This window comes from Blennius ocellaris (genome assembly GCF_963422515.1).
Source record: "Blennius ocellaris genome assembly, chromosome: 23".
Lineage (NCBI taxonomy): Eukaryota > Metazoa > Chordata > Actinopteri > Blenniiformes > Blenniidae > Blennius > Blennius ocellaris.
In genome coordinates, this window is record NC_137672.1 from 1294853 (window position 1) to 1312281 (window position 17429).

Here is a 17429-nt window from a genome sequence, read left to right on the forward strand (position 1 = left end):
CAGCAGAGCTCAGCAGAATGATGCCTTTATAAATAACTTAAGACGTTTCTATCAAACGCGTTCTATTCCCACTCGCCTCGCGCTGCTCTGTCGCACAATAATCTGAATGACGCCATTGATCTACGAACTGCTGGAGATTTGAGGTTCGGCTGCAGTGATCTGAGTGATCTTTCCAGACAACAGCAGATTATTTGTGGAACTAAGGCTGTGGGACAAACGTTTCCAGTTCACTGGCGGGAAACAGGCTGAAACCAAGACTGAATGAATGTAGTGAGAGAGTGAGTGGTTGGTGGTGGTCAGAGGGTGAATGTCGTGAGAGAGAGTGAGTGGTTGGTGGTGGTCAGAGGGTGAATGTAGTGAGAGAGAGTGAGTGGTTGGTGGTGGTCAGAGGGTGAATGTAGTGAGAGAGTGAGTGGTTGGTGGTGGTGGTCAGAGGATGAATGTAGTGAGAGAGTGAGTGGTTGGTGGTGGTGGTCAGAGGGTGAATGTAGTGAGAGAGTGAGTGGTTGGTGGTGGTCAGAGGGTGAATGTAGTGAGAGAGTGAGTGGTTGGTGGTGGTCAGAGGGTGGATGTCGTGAGAGAGTGAGTGGTTGGTGGTGGTCAGAGGGTGGATGTAGTGAGAGAGTGAGTGGTTGGTGGTGGTCAGAGGGTGAATGTAGTGAGAGAGTGAGTGGTTGGTGGTGGTCAGAGGGTGAATGTAGTGAGAGAGTGAGTGGTTGGTGGTGGTCAGAGGGTGAATGTAGTGAGAGAGTGAGTGGTTGGTGGTGGTCAGAGGGTGGATGTAGTGAGAGAGTGAGTGGTTGGTGGTGGTCAGAGGGTGGATGTAGTGAGAGAGTGAGTGGTTGGTGGTGGTCAGAGGGTGGATGTAGTGAGAGAGTGAGTGGTTGGTGGTGGTCAGAGGGTGAATGTAGTGAGAGAGTGAGTGGTTGGTGGTGGTCAGAGGGTGAATGTAGTGAGAGAGTGAGTGGTTGGTGGTGGTCAGAGGGTGGATGTAGGGAGAGAGTGAGTGGTTGGTGGTGGTCAGAGGGTGGATGTAGTGAGAGAGTGAGTGGTTGGTGGTGGTCAGAGGGTGGATGTAGTGAGAGAGTGAGTGGTTGGTGGTGGTCAGAGGGTGAATGTAGTGAGAGAGTGAGTGGTTGGTGGTGGTCAGAGGGTGGATGTAGTGAGAGAGTGAGTGGTTGGTGGTGGTCAGAGGGTGAATGTAGTGAGAGAGTGAGTGGTTGGTAGTGGTCAGAGGGTGAATGTAGTGAGAGAGTGAGTGGTTGGTGGTGGTCAGAGGGTGGATGTAGTGAGAGAGTGAGTGGTTGGTGGTGGTCAGAGGGTGGATGTAGTGAGAGAGTGAGTGGTTGGTGGTGGTCAGAGGGTGGATGTAGTGAGAGAGTGAGTGGTTGGTGGTGGTCAGAGGGTGAATGTAGTGAGAGAGTGAGTGGTTGGTGGTGGTCAGAGGGTGAATGTAGTGAGAGAGTGAGTGGTTGGTGGTGGTCAGAGGGTGAATGTAGTGAGAGAGTGAGTGGTTGGTGGTGGTCAGAGGGTGAATGTAGTGAGAGAGTGAGTGGTTGGTGGTGGTCAGAGGGTGAATGTAGTGAGAGAGTGAGTGGTTGGTGGTGGTCAGAGGGTGAATGTAGTGAGACAGTGAGTGGTTGGTGGTGGTCAGAGGGTGGATGTAGTGAGAGAGTGAGTGGTTGGTGGTGGTCAGAGGGTGGATGTAGTGAGAGAGTGAGTGGTTGGTGGTGGTCAGAGGGTGGATGTAGTGAGAGAGTGAGTGGTTGGTGGTGGTCAGAGGGTGAATGTAGTGAGAGAGTGAGTGGTTGGTGGTGGTCAGAGGGTGAATGTAGTGAGAGAGTGAGTGGTTGGTGGTGGTCAGAGGGTGAATGTAGTGAGAGAGTGAGTGGTTGGTGGTGGTCAGAGGGTGAATGTAGTGAGAGAGTGAGTGGTTGGTGGTGGTCAGAGGGTGAATGTAGTGAGAGAGTGAGTGGTTGGTGGTGGTCAGAGGGTGAATGTAGTGAGACAGTGAGTGGTTGGTGGTGGTGGTCAGAGGATGAATGTAGTGAGAGAGTGAGTGGTTGGTGGTGGTGGTCAGAGGATGAATGTAGTGAGAGAGTGAGTGGTTGGTGGTGGTGGTCAGAGGATGAACGTAGTGAGAGAGTGAGTGGGGGGTGGTGGTCAGAGGGTGAATGTAGTGAGAGAGTAAGTGGTTGGTGGTGGTCAGAGGGTGAATGTAGTGAGAGAGTGAGTGGTTGGTGGAGGTCAGAGGGTGAATGTAGTGAGAGAGTGAGTGGTTGGTGGTGGTCAGAGGATGAATGTAGTGAGAGAGTGAGTGGTTGGTGGTGGTGGTCAGAGGATGAATGTAGTGAGAGAGTGAGTGGGGGGTGGTGGTCAGAGGGTGAATGTAGTGAGAGAGTGAGTGGTTGGTGGTGGTGGTCAGAGGGTGAATGTAGTGAGAGAGTGAGTGGGGGGTGGTGGTCAGAGGGTGAATGTAGTGAGAGAGTGAGTGGTTGGTGGTGGTCAGAGGGTGAATGTAGTGAGAGAGTGAGTGGTTGGTGGTGGTCAGAGGGTGGATGTAGTGAGAGAGTGAGTGGTTGGTGGTGGTCAGAGGGTGAATGTAGTGAGAGAGTGAGTGGTTGGTGGTGGTCAGAGGGTGGATGTAGTGAGAGAGTGAGTGGTTGGTGGTGGTCAGAGGGTGGATGTAGTGAGAGAGTGAGTGGTTGGTGGTGGTCAGAGGGTGGATGTAGTGAGAGAGTGAGTGGTTGGTGGTGGTCAGAGGGTGAATGTAGTGAGAGAGTGAGTGGTTGGTGGTGGTCAGAGGGTGAATGTAGTGAGAGAGTGAGTGGTTGGTGGTGGTCAGAGGGTGGATGTAGTGAGAGAGTGAGTGGTTGGTGGTGGTCAGAGGGTGAATGTAGTGAGAGAGTGAGTGGTTGGTGGTGGTCAGAGGGTGAATGTAGTGAGAGAGAGAGTGGTTGGTGGTGGTCAGAGGGTGAATGTAGTGAGAGAGTGAGTGGTTGGTGGTGGTCAGAGGGTGAATGTAGTGAGAGAGTGAGTGGTTGGTGGTGGTCAGAGGGTGAATGTAGTGAGAGAGTGAGTGGTTGGTGGTGGTCAGAGGGTGAATGTAGTGAGAGAGTGAGTGGTTGGTGGTGGTGGTCAGAGGGTGAATGTAGTGAGAGAGTGAGTGGTTGGTGGTGGTCAGAGGGTGAATGTAGTGAGAGAGTGAGTGGTTGGTGGTGGTCAGAGGGTGGATGTAGTGAGAGAGTGAGTGGTTGGTGGTGGTCAGAGGGTGAATGTAGTGAGAGAGTGAGTGGTTGGTGGTGGTCAGAGGGTGGATGTAGTGAGAGAGTGAGTGGGGGGTGGTGGTCAGAGGGTCAGTGATGGTCAATGGCCGCCTTTCCTCCGTCAGTCTGCTCCAGAGCAGCTATAGCACCAGATGTAATTTACCACCATAGAGGGAATGTATAATTAATTGCGAAGCGTCTGTATAAAACCAATGCATTATTATTATTGATATTTGGACATGAGGTCATAAGGTCACATCTCCCAGTGTTTTGGCCTCATCTGTTCTGTTCTGTCATCTTGGTGCTTTGCTTCCGGAGAGGAAACAGAATGGGTCTCCTTTGTGTGCGTTTGAGTATGTGTGTGTATGTGTGTCTTTATTTATGCGTGTGTGTGTTCGTTACAAGCATCAAAAGCACCAACGTGTAGCTTGTGAGTTAACCATGCACTGTAAACTGGAGTGTGGGGGCAGGGGGCTGCGATCAATGAGGCTCGTTGAATTATTCATCAATTCAGTGTGTGTGTGTGTGTGTGTGTGTGTGTGTGTGTGTGTGTGTGTGTGTGTGTGTGTGTGTGTGTGTGTGTGTGTGTGTGTGTGTGTGTGTGTGAGTGTGAGTGTGTGTGTGTGTGTGTGGTCCTCTGCTGTCACTGATGAATATATATTTAAACTGGCTTGTTGTCTTTATATTCATTCTGCTGTTATCTCATTTAAAGAGTAAATTACAAGCAATTCTATCTTTTATCTTTTGTTTTCTCCTTTTTTGTTCTTTTCTCTTCTGTTTAAAAGTTGTTCGCGCCTGCGTGTTTGGGTTAAATGTGTCGTGATTTCCTTTCTGAAGGTGGAGTCTGCACCGGAAACGCGCCACATAATCGTTTTTCCTCCATTATATGAATTTTAAGATCGTCTGGAGCCAAAATTGTAATCAACATTCAAATTTAATTAATTGAGCAGCCCTATTTGAAATGCATTCGTACAGTTTCTCCATGGCCTCATCCAGCATCAGGTGACTGGAGGTCCATCACAGTGCAAATGCATTGGACTTCTAGAAAAAAGACCTTCTTGTTCTGAAGCATTGCTTCGTTTAATAAAATGTGTTTCCTTTTGTCTGTAATGTTTCACAAGATTTACTGACTGTTACTTGTTTGGGCCTTGTTGTGTCCGACTGCTCACCTGTTGTTGATCAAACCTGCGGAGGAGCAGGTGGAACGACCTGCGGTTCAGTCAGCAGTGTGGGCTTCAGTGTTTTGCTCAAGGACACTTCAGCACACGGGCAGGTGGAGATGGGGAATCGAACTTGCAACCTTCCGATAGGGTGACAACTGCTCTGCCAACCAACACAGAGCCGTTAAAGCTGATGTGCAGGACTAGACCTCCCAGGGAGGCTAAACGTGAAACAAATCTCCTTCTCTGACACTCTTCTGCTGCAGTCTGAAGCAGAAGACAGGAAGAGGAGGAGAAGGAAGAAGAGGAAGAGGAGGAGGAGGAGGAAGAGGAAGAGGAAGAGGAGGAGGAAGCATCGACCCACATTCTGACTCGGCTTAATTGTTTCACTCACAGAGGAGACGAGCTAAGGAGGGGGGGGGAGGAGAGAGAGAGAGAGAGAGAGAGAGAGAGAGAGAGAGAGAGAGAGAGAGAGAGAGAGAGAGAGAGAGAGAGAGAGAGAGAGAGAGAGAGAGAGAGAGAGAGAGAGAGAGAGAGAGAGAGAGAGAGAGAGAGAGAGAGAGAGAGAGAGAGAGAGAGAGAGAGAGAGAGAGAGAGAGAGAGAGAGAGAGAGAGAGAGAGAGAGAGAGAGAAATGAAGACGTGACATGATGAAGGCCTCGAGGGTGTCGAGATGCAGGATTTGTCTTCTGAGTGACACCGTCTGTCTTTCGGAAATCTGTCTTCAGGATGTCTATCTTTAGGGCGTGAGACGAAGAAGGAGTGATGAAGATGTGTGGCCCAGTAGAGAAGGTGTGGTCCTCTGCAGCAGATAGTCCAGGTTCTACCGCTCCGTATGACAGACATGAAAACCCCTCAAGAGATTGAATGAAAGATGTTGGAAGATATAATGGGACACAGTGAAACAAATGCTAAGAATGTTCATTTTCACACAATTCACCTTTCCCACCAAAGATTGAGTGTTTTTACCATAGATTTCCTCATAAAGTCTCTGGTAATATTAATCCCCAAGCATTCAAACCATTTATGGACACAGGAAATGGCAAAGCAGCATCTCAATAATAATGCATTGGTTTTATAAAGCGGTTTTCTTCACACTCAAAGACCCTTTACATTGCATTATTCATTCCATACTTGATGGTGGTAAACTCCCTGCATAGCCACAGCTGCCCTGGGCCAGACTGACAGAGGCCTTGCACCATCAGCCCCTCCGACCACCACCAACCACTCACTCTCTGACTACATTCACTCAGGCAGTTCAGGATTCAGTGTCTGGCCCAAGGACACTTTGGCATGTGGGCAGGCAGAGATGGGAATTGAACCTTCCAATTGGGAGACAACCGCTGAACTGAAGTTCAGTTTATATCCTGAAAGGCCAAGTATCTCCACAACCTGGACGGTGTGAGGTGCGCTCAACACAGGCTGTGATGTGAGGTACGCTCAACACTGGCTCTGATGTGAGGTACGCTCAACACAGGCTGTGATGTGAGGTACGCTCAACACAGGCTGTGATGTGAGGTACGCTCAACACAAGCTCTGATGTGAGGTATGCTCAACACTGGCTCTGATGTGAGGTACGCTCAACACGGACTCTGATGTGAGGTACGCTCAACACAGGCTGTGATGTGAGGTACGCTCAACACAAGCTCTGATGTGAGGTACGCTCAACACAAGCTCTGATGTGAGGTACGCTCAACACAAGCTCTGATGTGAGGTACGCTCAACACAAGCTCTGATGTGAGGTACGCTCAACACGGACTCTGATGTGAGGTACGCTCAACACAGGCTGTGATGTGAGGTACGCTCAACACAAGCTCTGATGTGAGGTACGCTCAACACAAGCTCTGATGTGAGGTACGCTCAACACAAGCTCTGATGTGAGGTACGCTCAACACAAGCTCTGATGTGAGGTACGCTCAACACAAGCTCTGATGTGAGGTACGCTCAACACAAGCTCTGATGTGAGGTACGCTCAACACAAGCTCTGATGTGAGGTACGCTCAACACGGACTCTGATGTGAGGTACGCTCAACACTGGCTCTGATGTGAGGTACGCTCAACACAAGCTCTGATGTGAGGTACGCTCAACACAGGCTCTGATGTGAGGTACGCTCAACACAAGCTCTGATGTGAGGTACGCTCAACACAAGCTCTGATGTGAGGTACGCTCAACACAAGCTCTGATGTGAGGTACGCTCAACACAAGCTCTGATGTGAGGTACGCTCAACACGGACTCTGATGTGAGGTACGCTCAACACAGGCTGTGATGTGAGGTACGCTCAACACAAGCTCTGATGGGAGGTACGCTCAACACTGGCTCTGATGTGAGGTACGCTCAACACAAGCTCTGATGTGAGGTACGCTCAACACAAGCTCTGATGTGAGGTACGCTCAACACAAGCTCTGATGTGAGGTACGCTCAACACGGACTCTGATGTGAGGTACGCTCAACACAGGCTGTGATGTGAGGTACGCTCAACACAAGCTCTGATGTGAGGTACGCTCAACACAGGCTGTGATGTGAGGTACGCTCAACACAAGCTCTGATGGGAGGTACGCTCAACACTGGCTCTGATGTGAGGTACGCTCAACACAAGCTCTGATGTGAGGTACGCTCAACACAAGCTCTGATGTGAGGTACGCTCAACACAAGCTCTGATGTGAGGTACGCTCAACACGGACTCTGATGTGAGGTACGCTCAACACAGGCTGTGATGTGAGGTACGCTCAACACAAGCTCTGATGTGAGGTACGCTCAACACAAGCTCTGATGTGAGGTACGCTCAACACAAGCTCTGATGTGAGGTACGCTCAACACAAGCTCTGATGTGAGGTACGCTCAACACAAGCTCTGATGTGAGGTACGCTCAACACAAGCTCTGATGTGAGGTACGCTCAACACAAGCTCTGATGTGAGGTACGCTCAACACGGACTCTGATGTGAGGTACGCTCAACACTGGCTCTGATGTGAGGTACGCTCAACACAAGCTCTGATGTGAGGTACGCTCAACACAAGCTCTGATGTGAGGTACGCTCAACACAAGCTCTGATGTGAGGTACGCTCAACACAAGCTCTGATGTGAGGTACGTTCAACACAGGCTGTGATGTGAGGTACGCTCAACACTGGCTCTGATGTGAGGTACGCTCAACACAGACTCTGATGTGAGGTACGCTCAACACGGACTCTGATGTGAGGTATGCTCAACACGGACTCTGATGTGAGGTACGCTCAACACGGACTCTGATGTGAGGTACGCTCAACACGGACTCTGATGTGAGGTACGCTCAACACGGACTCTGATGTGAGGTACGCTCAACACGGACTCTGATATGAGGTACGTTCAACACAGGCTGTGATGTGAGGTACGCTCAACACGGACTCTGATGTGAGGTACGCTCAACACGGACTCTGATATGAGGTACGTTCAACACAGGCTGTGATGTGAGGTACGTTCAACACAGACTCTGATGTGAGGTACGCTCAACACAAGCTCTGATATGAGGTACGCTCAACACAAGCTCTGATATGAGGTACGCTCAACACGGACTCTGATATGAGGTACGCTCAACACAAGCTCTGATGTGAGGTACGCTCAACACAAGCTCTGATGTGAGGTACGCTCAACACAAGCTCTGATGTGAGGTACGCTCAACACGGACTCTGATGTGAGGTACGCTCAACACAGGCTGTGATGTGAGGTACGCTCAACACAAGCTCTGATGTGAGGTACGCTCAACACAAGCTCTGATGTGAGGTACGCTCAACACAAGCTCTGATGTGAGGTACGCTCAACACAAGCTCTGATGTGAGGTACGCTCAACACAAGCTCTGATGTGAGGTACGCTCAACACAAGCTCTGATGTGAGGTACGCTCAACACAAGCTCTGATGTGAGGTACGCTCAACACGGACTCTGATGTGAGGTACGCTCAACACTGGCTCTGATGTGAGGTACGCTCAACACAAGCTCTGATGTGAGGTACGCTCAACACAGGCTCTGATGTGAGGTACGCTCAACACAAGCTCTGATGTGAGGTACGCTCAACACAAGCTCTGATGTGAGGTACGCTCAACACAAGCTCTGATGTGAGGTACGCTCAACACAAGCTCTGATGTGAGGTACGCTCAACACGGACTCTGATGTGAGGTACGCTCAACACAGGCTGTGATGTGAGGTACGCTCAACACAAGCTCTGATGGGAGGTACGCTCAACACTGGCTCTGATGTGAGGTACGCTCAACACAAGCTCTGATGTGAGGTACGCTCAACACAAGCTCTGATGTGAGGTACGCTCAACACAAGCTCTGATGTGAGGTACGCTCAACACAGGCTGTGATGTGAGGTACGCTCAACACAAGCTCTGATGTGAGGTACGCTCAACACAGGCTGTGATGTGAGGTACGCTCAACACAAGCTCTGATGGGAGGTACGCTCAACACTGGCTCTGATGGGAGGTACGCTCAACACTGGCTCTGATGTGAGGTACGCTCAACACAAGCTCTGATGTGAGGTACGCTCAACACAAGCTCTGATGTGAGGTACGCTCAACACAAGCTCTGATGTGAGGTACGCTCAACACGGACTCTGATGTGAGGTACGCTCAACACAGGCTGTGATGTGAGGTACGCTCAACACAAGCTCTGATGTGAGGTACGCTCAACACAAGCTCTGATGTGAGGTACGCTCAACACAAGCTCTGATGTGAGGTACGCTCAACACAAGCTCTGATGTGAGGTACGCTCAACACAAGCTCTGATGTGAGGTACGCTCAACACAAGCTCTGATGTGAGGTACGCTCAACACAAGCTCTGATGTGAGGTACGCTCAACACAAGCTCTGATGTGAGGTACGCTCAACACGGACTCTGATGTGAGGTACGCTCAACACTGGCTCTGATGTGAGGTACGCTCAACACTGGCTCTGATGTGAGGTACGCTCAACACAAGCTCTGATGTGAGGTACGCTCAACACAAGCTCTGATGTGAGGTACGCTCAACACAAGCTCTGATGTGAGGTACGTTCAACACAGGCTGTGATGTGAGGTACGCTCAACACTGGCTCTGATGTGAGGTACGCTCAACACAGACTCTGATGTGAGGTACGCTCAACACGGACTCTGATGTGAGGTATGCTCAACACGGACTCTGATGTGAGGTACGCTCAACACGGACTCTGATGTGAGGTACGCTCAACACGGACTCTGATGTGAGGTACGCTCAACACGGACTCTGATGTGAGGTACGCTCAACACGGACTCTGATGTGAGGTACGCTCAACACGGACTCTGATATGAGGTACGTTCAACACAGGCTGTGATGTGAGGTACGCTCAACACGGACTCTGATGTGAGGTACGCTCAACACGGACTCTGATATGAGGTACGTTCAACACAGGCTGTGATGTGAGGTACGCTCAACACAGACTCTGATGTGAGGTACGCTCAACACAAGCTCTGATATGAGGTACGCTCAACACAAGCTCTGATATGAGGTACGCTCAACACGGACTCTGATATGAGGTACGCTCAACACAGGCTGTTGAGTGTAACTCAAGAGAACTTTTCACCACTGCAACATCAGCATCAGACAAATGTCATCATCCATTCTTTTTTTGTCTCGGTAGTTAGAGCTGGATTCAGAAGTAGCCTGAAGTATGTAAACACTACAAGTTCTGGTGTGTGATGTTTATGACGTTGTAGTCGTGAGAATCAGATATGGCTCACTTGATAACAAGTTTGTAACCGTTCGGTTAAAAAGCATCGACACTCTCAGTGGCTTCGTCACTTACAAAGTGAAAGTTTGCAGATTTTTGGATCGAGCCCAAAATCACTTTGTCAACAAGATCTAGGTCAGAACTGAGGCCTGAAGGGAAGGTCTGACCATTACTCTAGAAACGTCGACACTTCCGGCCTGATACAGTCTTAGAGAAGGTTCTGACTTCACACAGAAAGCAGGACTTGTCCAACACACCCAGAGAAAACCAAAACATCACACTGAAGGGGCTTCCTGCAGAACGCAGAACAATAGTGTCATTAGAAAACACAAAAAACCTGGACTCGAAAATTCTTCCAAAATGTCTTACTGAGTCAAGCTGGCCTTATTCTGAAGCTCCCTACCTGTCAGATGAGAGGGTGAGTCAACAATTGAGATCAAGGTCTGTGTTTTACGCACTTTGGTCAAATGTTGACAGCTCCCAACAACAAATCCATCACTTTAGACAAGAAGTGGTCTCAATGGTAGATATTGTACAAAGTACTGTGCAGTCAGTTGTTGGTGTGTCTGTGAAGCCCTCGGTCCATCGGACTGGTCGTAGGCTTTGCCTGCAGATGGTTGGTGTCACTGAAACAGTTCAGCAGAGTGCTTTGGGAAACACCTCACTGTTCTCGGCTTAATCTTTTGTTTTTTGTTCTTTGTTTACAGGACTATATTTGGCTATTGATTGGTTGATTAATATCTAACATAAGTCTGAGTTTAGTTAGAGTGCAGGGCCACCACTTTGAGAATTTAACTATTTGTAGAAACAAAGTTGTTACATGAACAGTGTCGAGAGAGAGAGAGACAGATAATTACTACACACACACACACACACACACACACACACACACACACACACACACACACACACGCACACACAGAAGAGAGCCAGGGAAAGACATACATTAATATTTCACCAGTATTTCCTCCAGCTTCAGCCGTTTGGTGGCTCCTGGTCAGCCAACATGGCAACCTGCTGTTTAGCTGCAGAATTACGACTGTGGTCATTAAATTCGGCTTTAGTCTAGAAAACCCGTAAATGGGAATTAGGAGTTTAACTTGTAGTTTATTTCTTTCTGGCATGATTTTTGCCGGAAGACTTAGAAAAAGGTACTCCACCTTCCCACTGCTGCTCTGGCTGCGGCTCCAGGGGCCACACAAAGGCACTGTGGTCAATCAAATGTAGAAAAAACTACTGAAAAGCTTTTAAAGATGTTTTTTTCTCCATTAGGAGATTTTTTCCAGAATCAAAGCCATAATATATGGGGGCTTTTTCTTGAGTGTGTTTCGGCAGAGCTGTGAAAAGTCGATTTTTGAGCGGACTGGGAGGACGAGACACACCCAGTGGAAGAGGTGTTGTTCTCTTTCAACTCCACATGCTGCTATTTTTAACGGCAATAACTCAGAGGGAGAGGGAGTGAGCAAGAGAGAGAGAGAGAGAGTCATATGACCTCTAGTTCATTCCAGAGATAGTGTCGGACAGAGCGCCCACTTTGAGCTCCCATCTGTCATTGGACCAGAGTGACGGAGGATGAGCAGCGCTGTCTGAACAGCTTTCTGGAATATCGTCTGTAATCATCCTCAGCAAAGGACACAAAGTGTGTCTCTCATTTTGAAAGTGACACCTGAGCGACAATGCCGGAGGAGAAAGGTAACAATGACCTTTAATAAGCTTTGATAATGAGAGGATTCCTGTAGAGACCAGATTGAGTGTTTCCATGTGGTTCCTGTGTAAAGGTGTCCAGGTGGTTGTCCGCAGCTGAACAGGCTCCCCTGTTATGTAATGCCCCTCAGAAGCTTTGAGCAATTTCTCTCTGAATGTGAATGACAGCAGTGAGTCCCGGCAGCAGGCTGAATGCTCTGCTGCATCAGCCCTGGTCTGCTGCCTGCATCCCAAACACCGGGAGCCCAGCCACGTGGGCCACGTGGGCCACGTGGGCCACGGCCAGTAGGAGCAGTAGCCTCCATCACACTCCCACACTACTCATATTGTGTAACAAGCTCAACTTCTGTGGCTTGATTGTGTATTATTTCTCCGGGTGCAGATTTAGAAAGAAGATGGACAAACGAAGCCAGCACATGCTTCAACTGACTGATCAGGGTTCTGCAACCTTGATGGCCAAAAGAGCCATTTTCAGGATTTTCAACTAAATATAATTCTTCTGGAGCCATAAAACATGCTAATTATCTGCCATGAAGAAATACATATGTCCAAAATCTGTCTCTGTTTTAGCCTTTATGGTTTTGTTAGCTGTTTATACCTGCTGTATGTTTAGAGCGGCTTTTGCTGTAATAAACATTTTTTACTTTTTTTCTAGTTTTTTATTTTTCATTTTTCGATAATTTTTTTCATTAAAAAAAATCTTTTTTTCCCTTTTTCCCTCTTTTTTTCCATTTTTCCATATTTCTTTTTTAAACATTTTTCACATTTTGTTCTTTTTTCTTTTCCCTTTTTTCTTTTTACAATCCTTTTCTCCATTTTTCCCTTTGTCCTTATGTTTTTTTCTTTCCACCATTTTTTCCTTCCATTTTTCATTTCAATGTTATGGCCGACTTTGCTGTTTTACCTCATTTATCTGTCTTTACCCTGCAGATTTGACAATTTTTGAAAATCTGCATGGAATGCAAACAAGACAAAGTAAAATAAAAACTACATTTCTTTCCATGACACACTCTGAAAGCTTCAGGGGGCCACTACAGAGGAGCTGAAGAGCCATATGTCGCTCCAGAGCCACAGGTTGCAGACCCCTGGTATAGGATTTGAAATTGCTCTCAAAGTGTGGTGTATATTTGTACCCAACAAGACTTTTATTAACAGAAATCAAAATGTTTTTCAGCTTGGTTGTAGAGGTGTTAGCGCAAGAAATTCTGATACCGAAATGACTGTATGGGTAGATTTATGGTCACTCACTCATGAAATGATGTATATTTTCCTACGTATATATTTTTGACAACACAAGCTCTGTTAAGAAACATCTCAACGAGAATGTTGGTGTTCAGGTGACAGTAATCAACAAGTTTTTTCGCTAGGTATTAGCGATACAAGTACTTCACCAGGTTGGAGTTTGTTCTTCTAAACTCTTTTAACTCTTTTATAAATCTGTAGTTAACCCATCCAGACTCAGGCTTTCTCCTCCCATTAGCCCAAATGCTTCATGGTGTTATTTTTCCTTCTTCATGTTTGGGATGAATACGACGGTACCAACCACTCACTCTCTGACCACCACCAACCACTCACTCTCTCACTACATCCACCCTCTGAACACCACCAACCACTCACTCTCTCACTACATTCACCCTCTGACCACCACCAACCACTCACTCTCTCTCACTACATTCACCCTCTGACCACCACCAACCACTCACTCTCTCACTACATTCACCCTCTGACCACCACCAACCACTCACTCTCTCTCACTACATTCACTCTCTGACCACCACCAACCACTCACTCTCTCACTACATCCACCCTCTGAACACCACCAACCACTCACTCTCTCACTACATCCACCCTCTGACCACCACCAACCACTCACTCTCTCACTACATCCACCCTCTGACCACCACCAACCACTCACTCTCCCCAATCATCCACCCTCTGACCACCACCAACCACTCACTCTCTCACTACATTCACCCTCTGACCACCACCAACCACTCACTCTCTCACTACATTCACCCTCTGACCACCACCAACCACTCACTCTCTCACTACATTCACCCTCTGACCACCACCAACCACTCACTCTCTCACTACATTCACCCTCTGACCACCACCAACCACTCACTCTCTCACTACATTCACCCTCTGACCACCACCAACCACTCACTCTCTCACTACATTCACCCTCTGACCACCACCAACCACTCACTCTCTCACTACATTCACCCTCTGACCACCACCAACCACTCTCTCTCTCACTACATTCACCCTCTGACCACCACCGACCACTCTCTCTCTCACTACATTCACCCTCTGACCACCACCAACCACTCACTCTCTCACTACATTCACCCTCTGACCACCACCAACCACTCACTCTCTCTCACTACATTCACCCTCTGACCACCACCGACCACTCACTCTCTCACTACATCCATCCTCTGACCACCACCAACCACTCACTCTCTCACTACATTCACCCTCTGACCACCACCAACCACTCACTCTCTCACTACATTCACCCTCTGACCACCACCAACCACTCACTCTCTCACTACATTCACCCTCTGACCACCACCAACCACTCACTCTCTCTCACTACATTCACCCTCTGACCACCACCGACCACTCACTCTCTCACTACATTCACCCTCTGACCACCACCAACCACTCACTCTCTCACTACATTCACCCTCTGACCACCACCAACCACTCACTCTCTCTCACTACATTCACCCTCTGACCACCACCGACCACTCACTCTCTCACTACATTCACCCTCTGACCACCACCAACCACTTACTCTCTCACAACATTCACCCTCTGACCACCACCAACCACTCACTCTCTCACTACATCCACCCTCTGACCACCACCAACCACTCACTCTCTCACTACATCCACCCTCTGACCACCACCAACCACTCACTCTCTCACTACATTCACCCTCTGACCACCACCAACCACTCACTCTCTCTCACTACATTCACCCTCTGACCACCACCGACCACTCACTCTCTCACTACATTCACCCTCTGACCACCACCAACCACTCACTCTCTCACTACATTCACCCTCTGACCACCACCAACCACTCACTCTCTCACTACATTCACCCTCTGACCACCACCAACCACTCACTCTCTCTCACTACATTCACCCTCTGACCACCACCGACCACTCACTCTCTCACTACATTCACCCTCTGACCACCACCAACCACTCACTCTCTCACTACATTCACCCTCTGACCACCACCAACCACTCACTCTCTCTCACTACATTCACCCTCTGACCACCACCGACCACTCACTCTCTCACTACATTCACCCTCTGACCACCACCAACCACTCACTCTCTCACTACATTCACCCTCTGACCACCACCAACCACTCACTCTCTCACTACATTCACCCTCTGACCACCACCAACCACTCACTCTCTCTCACTACATTCACCCTCTGACCACCACCGACCACTCACTCTCTCACTACATTCACCCTCTGACCACCACCAACCACTCACTCTCTCACTACATTCACCCTCTGACCACCACCAACCACTCACTCTCTCTCACTACATTCACCCTCTGACCACCACCGACCACTCACTCTCTCACTACATTCACCCTCTGACCACCACCAACCACTCACTCTCTCACGACATCCACCCTCTGACCACCACCAACCACTCACTCTCTCACTACATTCACCCTCTGACCACCACCAACCACTCACTCTCTCACTACATTCACCCTCTGACCACCACCAACCACTCACTCTCTCACTACATTCACCCTCTGACCACCACCAACCACTTACTCTCTCACAACATTCACCCTCTGACCACCACCAACCACTCACTCTCTCACTACATCCTCCCTCTGACCACCACCAACCACTCACTCTCTCACTACATCCACCCTCTGACCACCACCAACCACTCACTCTCTCACTACATTCACCCTCTGACCACCACCAACCACTCACTCTCTCTCACTACATTCACCCTCTGACCACCACCGACCACTCACTCTCTCACTACATTCACCCTCTGACCACCACCAACCACTCACTCTCTCACTACATTCACCCTCTGACCACCACCAACCACTCACTCTCTCACTACATTCACCCTCTGACCACCACCAACCACTCACTCTCTCTCACTACATTCACCCTCTGACCACCACCGACCACTCACTCTCTCACTACATTCACCCTCTGACCACCACCAACCACTCACTCTCTCACTACATTCACCCTCTGACCACCACCAACCACTCACTCTCTCTCACTACATTCACCCTCTGACCACCACCAACCACTCACTCTCTCTCACTACATTCACCCTCTGACCACCACCAACCACTCACTCTCTCACTACATCCACCCTCTGACCACCACCAACCACTCACTCTCTCTCACTACATTCACCCTCTGACCACCACCAACCACTCACTCTCTCACTACATTCACCCTCTGACCACCACCAACCACTCACTCTCTCTCACTACATTCACTCTCTGACCACCACCAACCACTCACTCTCTCACTACATCCACCCTCTGAACACCACCAACCACTCACTCTCTCACTACATCCACCCTCTGACCACCACCAACCACTCACTCTCTCACTACATCCACCCTCTGACCACCACCAACCACTCACTCTCCCCAATCATCCACCCTCTGACCACCACCAACCACTCACTCTCTCACTACATTCACCCTCTGACCACCACCAACCACTCACTCTCTCACTACATTCACCCTCTGACCACCACCAACCACTCACTCTCTCACTACATTCACCCTCTGACCACCACCAACCACTCACTCTCTCACTACATTCACCCTCTGACCACCACCAACCACTCACTCTCTCACTACATTCACCCTCTGACCACCACCAACCACTCACTCTCTCACTACATTCACCCTCTGACCACCACCAACCACTCACTCTCTCACTACATTCACCCTCTGACCACCACCAACCACTCTCTCTCTCACTACATTCACCCTCTGACCACCACCGACCACTCTCTCTCTCACTACATTCACCCTCTGACCACCACCAACCACTCACTCTCTCACTACATTCACCCTCTGACCACCACCAACCACTCACTCTCTCTCACTACATTCACCCTCTGACCACCACCGACCACTCACTCTCTCACTACATCCATCCTCTGACCACCACCAACCACTCACTCTCTCACTACATTCACCCTCTGACCACCACCAACCACTCACTCTCTCACTACATTCACCCTCTGACCACCACCAACCACTCACTCTCTCACTACATTCACCCTCTGACCACCACCAACCACTCACTCTCTCTCACTACATTCACCCTCTGACCACCACCGACCACTCACTCTCTCACTACATTCACCCTCTGACCACCACCAACCACTCACTCTCTCACTACATTCACCCTCTGACCACCACCAACCACTCACTCTCTCTCACTACATTCACCCTCTGACCACCACCGACCACTCACTCTCTCACTACATTCACCCTCTGACCACCACCAACCACTTACTCTCTCACAACATTCACCCTCTG

At 49.3% G+C, this 17429-nt stretch overlaps 1 protein-coding gene across 15 annotated transcripts in view; it reads left to right on the forward strand.

Annotated features, from left to right (window-relative positions):
* Positions 1 to 17429, forward strand: part of ablim2 (actin binding LIM protein family, member 2) — a 118623-nt gene that overhangs the window by 14304 nt on the left and 86890 nt on the right. For 9 of the 15 annotated variants that reach the window (XM_080518900.1, XM_080518911.1, XM_080518909.1 and 6 more), the window contains exon 1: positions 11640 to 11833. The exons of 1 other annotated variant lie outside the window; for it this stretch is intronic. In XM_080518900.1, coding sequence (XP_080375026.1) covers positions 11818 to 11833 — 16 coding nt within the window. In that variant the 5' untranslated portion in view covers positions 11640 to 11817. Of the gene's footprint in view, positions 1 to 11639; positions 11834 to 17429 lie in introns of those variants that run through there. 5 more of the 15 variants (XM_080518902.1, XM_080518904.1, XM_080518905.1 and 2 more) reach the window with 2 other exon arrangements.